Source organism: Equus asinus, chromosome 9 (assembly GCF_041296235.1).
Source record: "Equus asinus isolate D_3611 breed Donkey chromosome 9, EquAss-T2T_v2, whole genome shotgun sequence".
In the NCBI taxonomy this organism is placed as follows: domain Eukaryota; kingdom Metazoa; phylum Chordata; class Mammalia; order Perissodactyla; family Equidae; genus Equus; species Equus asinus.
The window spans coordinates 89,476,018-89,489,385 of record NC_091798.1 but is presented as its reverse complement, the minus strand read 5'-3'; the positions used below and the strand labels follow the sequence as shown (position 1 = coordinate 89,489,385).

Below are 13,368 nucleotides of genomic sequence, written 5' to 3'. Positions count from 1 at the left end.
TCAACCTCTCTCCAGAAATACTAATGTTACTTTTCCAGAGATAGTCTATTCATATATAAATACAATTTAAATATTTAAATTGTCCTATTTGAACCTAAATCATAGCACACTGCATATTGTAATACACCATAATTTTTTTAAATAATAATGTAATTAGTCCTTCTAAATGTGTTAGCCCATCCCACAGCCTCCCTCCATCCTAGTAGCTGTGTCTGTATCTCTTGACCTGGTCCCTTTTACCAGGTCTGGACAGATTACTTTGGTGTTGTATGCCATTCATTGTCTATTACAATGCGATCTATTTCATGATCTTCCTCTGCTCTGCTCTGTTACACAGGGAGGTCAAACCCTGCAAACTACATATCCCAGGCTCCTTTACCTACTTGGCTCCCAGCTAGGGTCAGCCAATGGAGCCACTGGTGAGATACCGGAGGGTGGGAAGAAGAGAGAAGCTAGGTGTTTCTTCCCTTCTCTCTGCTTTGGGTAGCATCTTCAGCAGCATGGCTGTATCTCCTATGGGGTTCCAGCTCCCACTGGCAGCCCCTCCTTGTATCGTCCTAGTGTTAGCTTGGCAGCCCCCTCAGGGCATCCCTCACTGGTTCTCCATGTTAAGTTCCCTCTTTTGAACTACCTAGCAAGTTAGTCACACGGAGAAGCCACCTGGAGAAGGATCCCCTGCCAGCCCCAGCCATTACAGTCATCCTCGGTGAGGTGCCAAACATGTGAGTGAAGAAGCCATCTTGGATGACCAACCAGTGAGAGTCATTTTTTTAAAAAAACCCTGACTATTTTATATGACAAAATTACTTTTTAGTAGTAATCATGAGATAAAATGAATAATAATGACTTTGCATATATAATCATGCCAGCTAGAAACAAATAAGAAAAATAGAAGTTAAATAAATGTTATAGTATAAAAAAGCAAGGAGTTAATATTTTTAAATTATTGTATTTTTGCAAAAGGAAAACATTTAGACCTATATATTGGTCTGTTGTAATAAATTGGTCTGTTGTCTGTAAGTAATGAAGTCACCTTTTCTGTTTTTAAGTCTTAAGCTTTGCAGTGACTTCACTGAAATTAATCTTCACATATTAAGGTTTAATAGACAGTATAGAACTCTCCTTTCAAAAAAACTCCAGAAACTGCAATACTATCTTTGTTTCTTTAGGAACAATTATAGTGGCTTTCAAATACCTCTGTATTTGAAAATTTTCTACTAAAATAACTTCATCAGAAAATTCATCATACATTTCTATCATATACAGTAAAAACTTCTGAAGTTTTTCTCCATCTGCTAAAATTGGAGGAAATGGCTGAATGATAACAAACTTTGACATTATTTGATCTATTGCTTTAGAGCAAGTGCCCAATTACTGGTGAAGAAGATCAAGGCATTCAAATACTGCTCTACTGATTTCGACTAGCAATGTAAGACCAGCATCTTTTGTTGCTTCTGGCATTCTTTGAAATTTGATTATTTATTCTGAATAGATGACCATTTCCTTAGATTTCGTTATTGCATAGTTAATTGCCTTCTTCACAATTTCTGTGTACTGCTCCTTTGATTAGAGTCTGATATAATATTTTATGTGAATAATTTGTCCAGTAACTAATAAGTTACTGAAATGTTATAACTTAGGTACCACTGATGTAGAATTATAGTTTCTTAATTCTTTCTTTAGTTTTAACACAATTAACAATTTAAAAAGAAGACATTTGAATTTTAAAGATACCATTCAAAATCAGTAAGATATTTCATGTATGACCTAAAATTTGCACTTAGTGAACACAATATTATACGTCACAATTTGCCCTGTTTCATAATATTTATAATAAACATAAATAGAAACTAAATGACCACATAGAACGACAGAACTGAAGAAACTCAACTTCTGCTTCTTTGTATTTACAATCACTCTGCTATCCTTGTTTATTTCCAACCTACTGTTTAAACGTAGGATAATTAGTTCCACAGGGATTGCCCAAAGTAGACTTGAATGATTCCAGCAGTGAAGAACCTCCTCTCGAAATGAACACGTGTGGCTGGGTCTGTGAGCAGCAGGGGCCTATGGTATGACTAGGAGTTTTCCAAATTAATTCCTATGTAGACTATATTAAAGGAAGTAATAAAAATGTGCTAATTTGAAGTAGATAGATAGATAGATGATAGATGATCAAAACATCAATAATTGCTACAACAAAAGATTTAGACTAAAAGTGTTTTTAGGGGGAGAAGGATTTGACAGCATGTAAAAAAGAGAACTGAGATGTTTAATGATGCTATTAAGCTTCCTCCAGACTTCTCGCTCTGTGATTTAATAAAAATAAAAATGGCTCGCACTGCTGTTAGTGGGGTATTTTCTTACCTGCGGCTGAAAGCTTCTGAAATGATACCGTTTACGACCGAACTTTTTAGGATCTGCTCCTGGATAGTGAGGTTCCTCTCCTTGTCTCCGACTCCCTACCTTCCATCACTTTTTGATGCACTGTGGCTTTTGCCCTCACTGGTCCCCTGCAGTAGTTCATGCCAGTGGCACCAGTGACACTCTGCTGCTTACCCTGAGGGGTAAGCCTTTAATCCTACCTGACGTCTTTTATCTTCTGACACTGTTTGCCATCCTCTCCTCAAAATCTTCCCTCCCTTCGGCTTTCATGACACCTCAGTTTGTAGCTCAATATAAACCTGCTTTTTTTTAGTTAAATGCTTGACCTCTCTGGTCTTTGAACTCCACAAAGGCAGGCACTGTGTCTATTCCCTACTTTTCTAGGCCTGGCCTATAGTAAGTACTCACCAAACACGTGTAGGCCAGCAACACTTTAGTAAGGAAAGCAATTACTCACAGAACTTTAAATACAGGAAAGGACTTTTGTAGATGCTTATGTAGTCTGTGCTTGACTGACAACAGAGCTGAGAAAAGCAAGTCTGGTTTTCAGCCCAGCGGCCTCTGACCACCCCAGCACCTCTATGCCTCACGACATGGTAATACCTCCAAAACCCATACCTGGAGGAAATATGTGTTGCCCTTTTATAATTCATGATGTAGCTTCTATAGGCTACTGGACGATTCTAGGGAAAGATTCTAGCAGGGACATAAGTAAAGGCAGGATGATAATTTTTATTTTTACATGAAGATTCATCAGAAGAAGGGTATAATTAACTTGGTTTTTAGCTAACTTGATTTTTTGGTTTTCTGCTTTTTTGAGAACTTGGTTAAAGGATGCCATTCGTGTATCTCAAACTTTCTTCTTTTCGCAGTCCCAATAATGTCAACCTTTCTTTTTGTTCAATTCAAATATACACAAAATCCTCTCAGTAAAATTCTAGAATAATCTGTCTGCTATTTAATGATCCACACAGCATACTTAAACATTGTTTTCCTCTCACGTTTCCAATCAGTAGAAAAGGAGAAAGACACAGATCAGTCACATCCAACCCAAATCCATAAACGTCATGTAAAGTGTTGATGCAAAGTGCTTTTGCAACTCTGAGAGGCTTTCCTGGCTCGAGGGAAGAAAGTGCCTGTCATTCACCACCACTTTCTTGAGCACACTTTTTTCTAAGCTGCAGACACGGCCTCTGTACATCTCTAGGGTACTTTTCAAGCCTGCTGGTGTTTGCTGTTCACGGCTGATGCTCACCCTCAGCTCATTCCTTTGAGGCCTCCCTCAGTGCAGAGTCCACTTTCCAGCAGCCGGTAGTATCCCAAAGTTTTCACCTGAGAACTGGGCGATGGGCCATCAGGAACTGAGAGCTTCAGGAACTAGTCTTTTACTCTCAGTCTCTGCCTCAGAGCCTCTCTCCTCGTCAGGAGCTCTCATCGCCCCAAGGCCTCAAAGCTTCTCTTACATCTATGCGTCTTCTCAGCTCCAATTTTTAGTATGAATCAGTTTACTCTCTGATGGCTCAGGTCAAATTCCCACAGGAGGAAATCCGATTAACTCGGCCCATCTTCCCGCGGCCAAGTGGTGTTGTGGATCATCAGTCAGCCTATGGACTGGCTGATGCCAAACCTGGTACCTAGGCCAGGACCACTGGCTGGGTGGCAGTGGGAGGGCTGGGGTGACCTGATAGCACCCAGTATACCAGAAAAGAAGGAATGAGGGAAACTTCGCAAGGAAATCAGGAAGTTGACTTCTTTTATACTGTGGGTAGGATTTCTTTAAACATTTAATATTCATCTAAATGTTCTATTCTTTTTATTGATGTTTTAGTGCTATCTTAACTGTATGACATGAATTCAATGTTGCACTTTCATTATGGCTTCTTGTTATTATAGTATCAAAAAAACCTGGAAGAGTCTATTTTGCAGAGGAGGAATCCAGAGATGGTAAATAAGTATCCTAAGGTCAAGGGGCTACAGAGAGGCAGAGAATGAGAAGCGAGATCTCCGAGCCCCAGCCTAAGGCTTTAACCAGCACCTGATACCAGAACGGAGATGGAGGGTCTGGTACATTCTTGGTAATTAGGAAAGGTTTGTTACCAAGAGGATTTCCCCCTTTTCTCCTGTAAAAGGATATACCAAAAAGAAGTGAACGGCATGTTGAAGAGTCCTAATATGTGATTACTTTTATCAAACATTTAAAATGTAAATTTGGCACCTTTGCAAAACTTACAAGACATTATTTTAAAATGTTTTCTAATTACAGAATCTTATTGTGCTTCACATTTAGCTTTAATACCTAGGAAAAACTCAATAAATGTGTAACAAATGCTTGTATAACATAAATTATAAATGACAAACTACCTTTTACAAAACATTTGATTTATTCACTCAACTAAACCCTAATAATTTCAAGAAGTATATCAAAGAATTATTTCTAAATGGATTTTTTTCTTGCTGTACACAGTGCTAAGGGCAATCCTGTCAGCTCTTAAGCTCTTGTTTGACCTGCTTTGTCAAATGCTTTGTGAAGTGATACTCGGAACGGCATGACGTGATGTCAACTTGCATTAATTCTTTCCCAAAGAGAAGTGTTCAGTATTCACATTGTGTTTGTACTGGCACAATCTATTTATGTTTCCGCTTCATTTCAGAAGGTTTGCAACCACTGCTTCCTTTAGAAGACTGTTCTTTTTTGCTATTTTTTTCCTAAGACAACCTTTGAAAGGACAATAATGATGTCCCATAAAACTGCTTTCAGGAAAGCCACTGAAGATAAATATTTCAGAGAATTGAATAAAAATGTTATATATCAATATTAAACTTTCCTGTTTTTATCATAGATTTATTGTGAAAAATTAAAACTATCCCCTATTCGACTAATCTTTCTCAGTGAAGTAAGTCCATCAGCAATATTGCATTTGTTTTTATGTAAAACATATCGAGAACCATATGCATATGATCGTAAAATTGTATAACATCCTCTAATTCAGCTGTAATAATGATTGTGTATTAGCAAAAACTTAAAAGTTTTGCAATTGAGATCCACAAACACCAATATAGGGTAATAAAAACATTCATTTCAAATTTCTCCATTTGAAAGAACAATGTAAATCACTAATCCATTATTCTATTTTGCTTAGAGAAGAATTAAGAGAAAGGTTTTATTCCGATTCTAAATCTAGATTTCGATGATCTTGAAGTGAATTCTTGTTTTCCCATACTCCCTCAGGAATCAACCGTCATTTCGAGCACAGGCACAGTGCAATCGTCAGTCAGTTGCCTGCTGAAGGTCTTTTTCAAATTTTGTCCTTCCCACCTTTTTTCTTAAGCCGGTTTCTGGTTGGTTCTGTCAATACCAAGGGCTCTTGTATGATGACTGCTGGGTAATTTTTGCCGAGGAGTTCAACTTCCACTTGCTGTCCTACTTTCCCGAGCTCCACAGGGACATACGCAAAGGCCAGGCTCCTCTGGATGCTGTAACTGTAGCTTCCGGAGGTCGTGTTGCCAACCACCTGAAAGGCCAGACCCAACAATCCTCAGCATCTTGGTCACAGCTGGGTGTCCTCCTCCCTCCCCAGAGGGAGACACTCAAGCTATAGACTCAACTTACAATCCGAAAGTTTTATGATACACTACCTGTGGGGATAACACCAGGAAAAGAAACTTCACTTTTGTGAGAAGATGAATGAAAATTGATAAATTAATGAAAAATAATTTTCAAAATACATACCTAGATTACTCTGAAATTTCTCAGTTTTAAATAATAACAGGTAGTTTCTTAATACCTGGCACTATTTTGCTCAGTTTTGTGCCAAGAGCTCTGATAGGAAGGAGAATCAAATATTTTCATTTTAAACCAAAAAAAATTCTCTTCTATCATCAAACTAGCATTGCAATAACAGGTACAAGGGAGAAAAATCTAAAAGTCCAAATGCAAATGTAGTCAACCGTTCCTGTTGGGGTATAGATAAATGGCCTGCCAAAATCGTGCTGAATTAAACCATTTATTAATATATCAATAGTCAGTGTGACTGGACAGTCTATATGAACATATAGAGCATTTAAGAATTCCTGACAATTGCTAGGCACTTAAATGAATGTTAACTTTACTCTCTCTAACTCTACCACGCACAAAACATTTTGCTAGACACTCAGGAGAATGAGTAGAGGCCGGGTCCCCACCCTCAGGAGCTTCCAGCCTAGTTGAGGAATTAACGTGGAGAGACAAAACAAGATAACCAGGAAGCCAAGGCAATAAACGTGAGGAAGGCAGCATTTTTCCATGTTTTGAAGGCGGGGGAATGAGGGGGGCAGAGAAGGGAATGAAACTTTCCACAATGGGTGGACACATGGAGTTAGGCGTGAATGACCAAAATTAAGGAGGATGAAACAGGATAACTTGGGAGGGCAAACCAGATCTAAAGACTGCAAACCAGGAATCAAAACTTAAGAGATGGAAACAAAGGCTTTATGCTACGAAAACTATCCATGTAACAAGGCTGATTAGAGGAAAAGAGGATTAGAAGAAACCAGATCTAAAGGAAAGGATGAAAGAGAAGGAAAAGCAGAGTAAAATGGCAAAAACTACGATACAGAAATGTCAGGTTAAACGCTACATTCTAAAATAAAGGAAGACAATAGGAGCAAAATATGATCGATAGCCCTACTCAGAATGGCTTCTCCCGGCTACACAAGGTTGCATGAATCCGTGCAGCCTCGCTCTAGCACAGCCGGCTGCTCGCGCTGGTGCTCACCAACATTCCCGGACTTGAACCAGCCTGGGGATCTTTCAGCTGCCTCAGCAGAAAGCCCGCTACAGTCAACAGTCTTATTATAGCATTTCTAGTCTTTTCAATGCTAACACACTTGTGTCATTAAATACAGACTCCCATCTCTGCAGCTCCAGTTTTTAATTATCTCATTGAAACCCCAAATCAGAAGCTCTCCGTATAATTTCTGAGGTTATTATGGTGAAGAACTGGTTGATTAAAGAAAAAAAAAACCCAATGTGAATGCATTCATTAGTAAAAGCTTCTCTCTGGCAGATGATTAACTGCCGAGGTGCTGCAGCGCTCACACGCGTTTCAGAACGGCCTTTCTCCCTCAGATCACAGCGATGTGGTGGAAGGCCGGGATTTTGGTGAGGGAAGTTGGGGTTTTAGTCATTGTTCTTCAAAAGACTTTCTTGGTAACTTTGGTTTCAGTTCCCAGTCTGTAAAACAGAGATCTGCGCTTGGAGCCCTGGGAAAGTTAAAGTGATTTGCTCGGGCATTTTAAGGGACCAGGAAGAGGCCTGCACAAGCTCTTGGCCAGAACCCCTAACTCACTGGGTCAAGAACCCACAGTCCCTTTTCAGAGCCTGTGCGCGCCCTTTCCTCAGGTCCACCCATCCCTTCAAACCCCCAGTCATTCGCCTGCAGTTAGTTCTGCTTTAGTAACTTTATTTATTTTGTGAGTGCTATTTTAAAAATATTTATTGAATGCTTTGCTTTCCGCTAGATTACTTTCATTTCTCCTTTAATTTCTCTCTAGCCCAGGGGTTAGCAGCCCAGAGTATTTCAGAAGTCTGACCTTTCCTTTTATCTTACTTCTTCATCTCCAGGGAAAGGCTTCTCCTAGCATCAATTTTATATTGTTCTACCTCAAAATCTTCTGGATTCAATTAAATCCATTCCTTCCTTTTGCTCAGTAAATTGCAAGAACCACCTGTCCCCATGCTCTGCCTCGTAGATTCTCATGTTCTTTGTGAAGTCAAACATTCGCTTTCATCTTACCGATGTAAACAACCTCATTTCTTTTTAGCCTTCTCTCATGCCTCCCCTAACGACGAGGCTAAAGACACCTCTAACTGATCTAAAGAAGGTAGCAGGGCGAATGGCCTTTGAAGGAGGCAACATAATTTATGCTGGATGATGTATTGTGTTTCTTTGGCTATCCCTGTGTGTGTTAGTTTATAAATAATGGTAAAGAAAATTTTCTAAACTCTCCAAACTTCCTTTCTCCAAAACCTCCTCTTCAAAACTTACTTCCCAGCAAAGCTGCCTTGATAATTAATGAAAGCCCTTCTCATGTCCACCCTTACGCCTTGAATTTTAAAAATTAAACCTTATTTAAAATCACAATCCCTCCCTCCAACACGCCCATCTCCCAGCTGGACTTTACTTTTCCCCAGGGCACTAATCACTCTCTGACATGCCATTTATTTTATTTATCTTGTTCATTGTGTCTCCCTCCCACCCCTGGAATATAAGCTCCGTGGGGGCAGATTCTTGTCTGTTTTCTTCACTGCTGTATCCTAGTATCTAGAATATTGCTGCCACATAGTAGAAACTCATATTTGTTGAATAAATGAATAACTCTGTACCCTATCTCTAGCACTAGAAATATTTGCAAGAATAGAATACCAAGTGCTAAAGGCAGTGTAAGTCAAGACAACGTCAGGAATGAAAAGCAAAAGATAATTCAGTGCATTCCAGAGCATGAAGAGGATCAAAGAGGGTCATGGGCACGATAAAAGGATGACCCTACCAAACAGCAAAGAGCAGACAAACTGATATCAGGAAATTCAAGAGATATTAATAAGAGAAACTACAATTGGATTAGCAGCTCTCTAAGCAGATGGCATGTAGTAGGAAAGACGAAAAATATAGCACATAATCTCAGTGCACAGATATGGCAAGGGAAATAAAATTCAAAAATGGAACTTGGGTTTCCATCCAGCGTTGGGATATAATTAACATATAATACTGTATAAGTTCAGGTACAGGTTTCCAAGTTTTTAAACTCTAATTTGGGTATGGCCATATTTAAGGCGGCTAAAAATCTGCCATCTTAAATATGATCATTTGATCAACCAGTTGATCATGGTTGATGTGGGGTTGCATACAGAATATTACAGCATAATCTCTCTTTCACTCCATGACCACATAAAACAGAATGTTGGTGGAAGGATGGGCATGGACCACACTAGGAAGACTGAGGAAGCTGGATGGGAATGAAGTGAGAAAAGCAAAACAAAAGAAAGATGAGGTGGGGGAAATATAATGACCGGGAAAAACTTAATTAGAGGTGGAAAGAACCTTAGACATGATCTCATCCAATGGTTTCACTATATAGATGAGACGACTGAGGCCAGAGAGGCTAAGATCTGGACAAGCAGTTAGTTAATGGCAGAGGTGGGTATCAGTGGAAATCGTGGGCAAATACGAAACTGGAGGAAGAGCCTGTCAAGAAAAGAGGGCTGAACCAGAGATTTAGAGCAGAAAGAGGAACAGGAGACAGTGGGGTAAGAGTAGGAATGGTTCAAACAGAGGAGCGAGCTCAGCACACTTAAAGGTGAGACGTCTAAGAAGTGGAGATCGGAGAGAAGCCTGTTGGCTTCCTAGTGTCTAATAGTATCCACCTGCTACTCAGATGTACAAGAACTGTGGCTGGATAATTAAATGCTAAAGAGGATACAGTGGGACATCAGCAGAGACTGAGAAAAGTGAATTGGAGTATTTAGCGAGGCTTAGAAGAAAGGAGAAGCAATTCAAAATCCACCTATACCTGGGTCAGAAATCAGCTCCATTGATCACTAGCTGTGTAATGTCAAGCAAATTACTTCACCTCTCTGAGCCCCAAAGCCTCATCTTTAAAATGGGGTTGGTCATACTTATCTGGGAGGGGTGTTGTAAAATTAGATGAGAGAGCACATGAAAAATAGCCAGCACATAGTAGGAAGTCTGTAGATGTTAGTTCTACATCAAACTGACCCATGCCTCAGCCCAAAGGGCCATTCCTTTAGTGATCCAAAGGCTAAGATTTGACACCACTGGCTTTCCCCACCACCAGGGTTCTTTGTGTCAATGAAGAGAGGGGGGAAATGGAAACAAATAACAAGTAGGCTGCAGCGCAAGAGAAAAGCCCAGGCACGGAATCTCTGAGTCTCTGGGTATTGACCAAGCAGACCCTATTCAACATGGAACAGCTGTTTAGATAAGCCCGGAAGGCCCTGAGCCAGCCCCAAGGTCTAAACTGAGTGTCCCACACCTGCCTGGTAACACCAGCCAAAACACTGCAAAATCTTTACCAAATTGAGTTTTACAAACACTTGTAAAAAGCAGAGGAAATGAAGTTCTATCGGTAAGATATCTGGTTTTACTGATTACCTATAGAGACAATGAAATGCAACATTCCACAGTGAGAAGGTCATTTTTTTCTGAATAACCAAATGGTTTCTACTTTTTGCTTTCTTTCTAAGGTTCTACCCTCTATTGTCATAGACGTTTTCATTCAGAAATTTTTTTCTGCTAATGTGCTCAGGTTAGATTTGCTTCCTTCCAGAAGATCCCCAAGAAGCTAAATCAGAATGCCAAATTCTTTATAAAATCCATCTCTTGCATTCACAGATAGGAATCTGGTGAGCAAATAGATCATTTTACCCTCTAAATCAAACTTCCCCCATTGCCCAAGGTATTTCAAGTCCTTGGGTTTATTTCCTTAATCAAAGCATATAGAATTTTATGTTTTCAAACATGAGCAGCATTTCATTTTCCTTTCAGTTAATTAATTCTGTTTCTTGAATGTCAGCTCAGAAATCAAAAGTGTGTCATCCCACCATAGACAAAGAAACAGCAAAAAACTCTAAAAGGAAACCGATAGAGACAAGGAGAGTTTCTGTGGCAGAGAAGTTGCAGTGGCCCCTGGCCACGAGGTCCTCAGCACTCACCTTGCCATCGTACCAGATGCTTTCATTTCCCTCTGGATCAACATCATCGGTTGCCAAGGTGAGGCAGACCAGTCTCCGTTTCAGCCCCTCGGCTTTAATCTGTTTCAGTGCTTGCTTTCCTATGAAGTCTGCTGGCTGCAGGAAGCCAAGATAATGAAGATGAATGAATGCTCAGACACTGTGACAAGGTTAGAGATGCAAGCATTTAAATTTGTCTTTGCTATTTTCTCACCAATTACACATTAAATAAAAATACAGATTGGATCAAATGTCTAGACAAATATTTCTTAGTCCTCAAATGACAATATCAGCCACCTATTCCTTCAGAATAGGTTGGACTTCAGGGTAATAACTTGGGATAACAATGTTACCAGAACCACCGGGGCAGAACAGTGTAAGACATGGTATTGTCTTACACTGTTGGATGGATTATGAAAGGGACCCTGCATCTCGTGGTTCTAGACAGTGGTACTGGCTGGTAGTGGGCAAAGTGCTACTCAGTTTCTACCTACAGTGAGCCTTTCACAAGAAGGAAATTCACTTCTTTGAAATGTGATGCCAAAACACCCCAAAATGCCACACGGTTTTTTCTTTCTTCAGAATAATGGTCTGGGGAATGTATTAACCTATTGGGTCACACTCATTCGTTCAGTAAGGAAATGGATCGGGCCCCTGCTCTGTGTGAGGCATCATGCTAGGCCCCGTGTGGGTTATAAAATTAGTCAGACGCAGAGATTTTGATCAAAGAGCTTATGCTCTAATACTGCTTTTCAACCTCTTTTTCTCCTGCCATGTAGCACATGACAGATGACCTTTCTATTCCTCATACAGTCCCCTGGGCACACTCAGGGTTATTCTCAATGCGATGCAAGTGAGTGAGAGCGACACAGTGACGGCATAAACTTGAATCCATTCTTACATGTTAAAAAAAAGGAACCATGCCCACTTCAGGCCTTTCACATTTATTAGTAACACACCTTCCAGCAAAGAGGGGAGCAATGACTCCCCAGTGGAGACACTTAGCCTATGGAGGAGATACAATTCTACCCAACCAGAAGGCCAGGGACACTTGACAAGTGTGAGAAACTGGTCAGGGGCTACGAGTAGTGAGGGCAGGGGAGGAAGGCTGCCCCGGGTGGGACGGCGGGACAAGGCTTCTATGTAAGTGTGCCCAAACAAGCACCTCTTATCTTAGGCGGGAAGAGGGGAACTTGTGATATATAAGCCACATCTCTGTGAATGAGATTTCATTAGTGATTACAATGTGGGAAACAAAATTCTCAAAACAGTTCTCATGTACGTACAGAGGAACTATTCTCTGAAAGAAAGGAAATAACTTTAATTTCTTCACTGGCCAAAGAAGAAAGAAGACAGTATTTCATGCCAAAAATGTCCTCTGCTGTCACCATTTAGGATTTATGCAGCTCTTTCTGCACACAAAACATTTAGGATTGGGTGTAATACGTCCCCTTAACCTCTCAGTGTTGCAGCAGGAGGGGTCCTCACATACCTTCTGCCTGATCCACGCCCCCTCACCCCCCACCAGTTCACTCCTTGACTGATTCAGAACTTCTAGGATAAGCCCACAATGAAGTACAATTTCTATGGATATTGCAACTTTCAATTGCTGACCTACACAGGAAGCTAAAGAAAGTTCCCACTGGCCAAGGTTAAAACAATTGGAAAATGAAAGTCCAATTCTTTCCCCTTCCTCAGTTTGATCCAGATGGTGAGAACCAACAACAAAGTTTTAGTATGAAGCCCAAGAAAAATTCAAAGAAGACCGGACCCACATTATTTAAGACAGGACTACTGGGAAAAAACAAAACAAAAACCCACAGAAAGAGCTTGATACATTTGAGTTCATATGTAGGATAAATTCATGATAACAAGAGTCATAACACATCACAACACACCGAGTCCTGACATTATTCTATCTCCTCAATGTCTTAACAGAGCAGAGGAAAAGAGAATAATGTGAGATGACTGGAAACATGGTAGAACACGACACACGACAACATAAAAATTAGCTATACCAATGTGAAACATGACTCAAAGTTGGTTCTATGAGAGTGTAAACATGACATTTTCTAAATTTAAAACAGACACTGTCTAATGTGTGGAGGCAGAAATGCAAACAAACAGATCCTATGATGGGATATATACAGAGGAGGCTCAAGAAAGAGTGTGATGGATTCTCTCTGGGGCGGGAGAGTGGGGCTGGGGCAGTGTTCTGTGGCAGCAATTTTATAGAGGAAGCAGCCGGAACTGAG

At 40.2% G+C, this 13,368-nt stretch overlaps 1 protein-coding gene across 2 annotated transcripts in view; it reads right to left on the bottom strand.

Annotated features, from left to right (window-relative positions):
• Positions 1-5,442: 5,442 nt before the first annotated feature.
• The window catches only part of DMGDH (dimethylglycine dehydrogenase), a 60,299-nt gene continuing 52,373 nt past the window's right edge, over positions 5,443-13,368 (bottom strand). For both annotated transcript variants that reach the window (XM_070517884.1, XM_070517885.1), the window contains exons 15-16: positions 11,096-11,230; positions 5,443-5,897 (exon numbers count right to left, since the gene is read on the bottom strand). In XM_070517884.1, the coding sequence (XP_070373985.1) occupies positions 5,682-5,897; positions 11,096-11,230 (351 nt within the window). In that variant the 3' untranslated portion in view covers positions 5,443-5,681. The remainder of the gene's footprint in view (positions 5,898-11,095; positions 11,231-13,368) is intronic.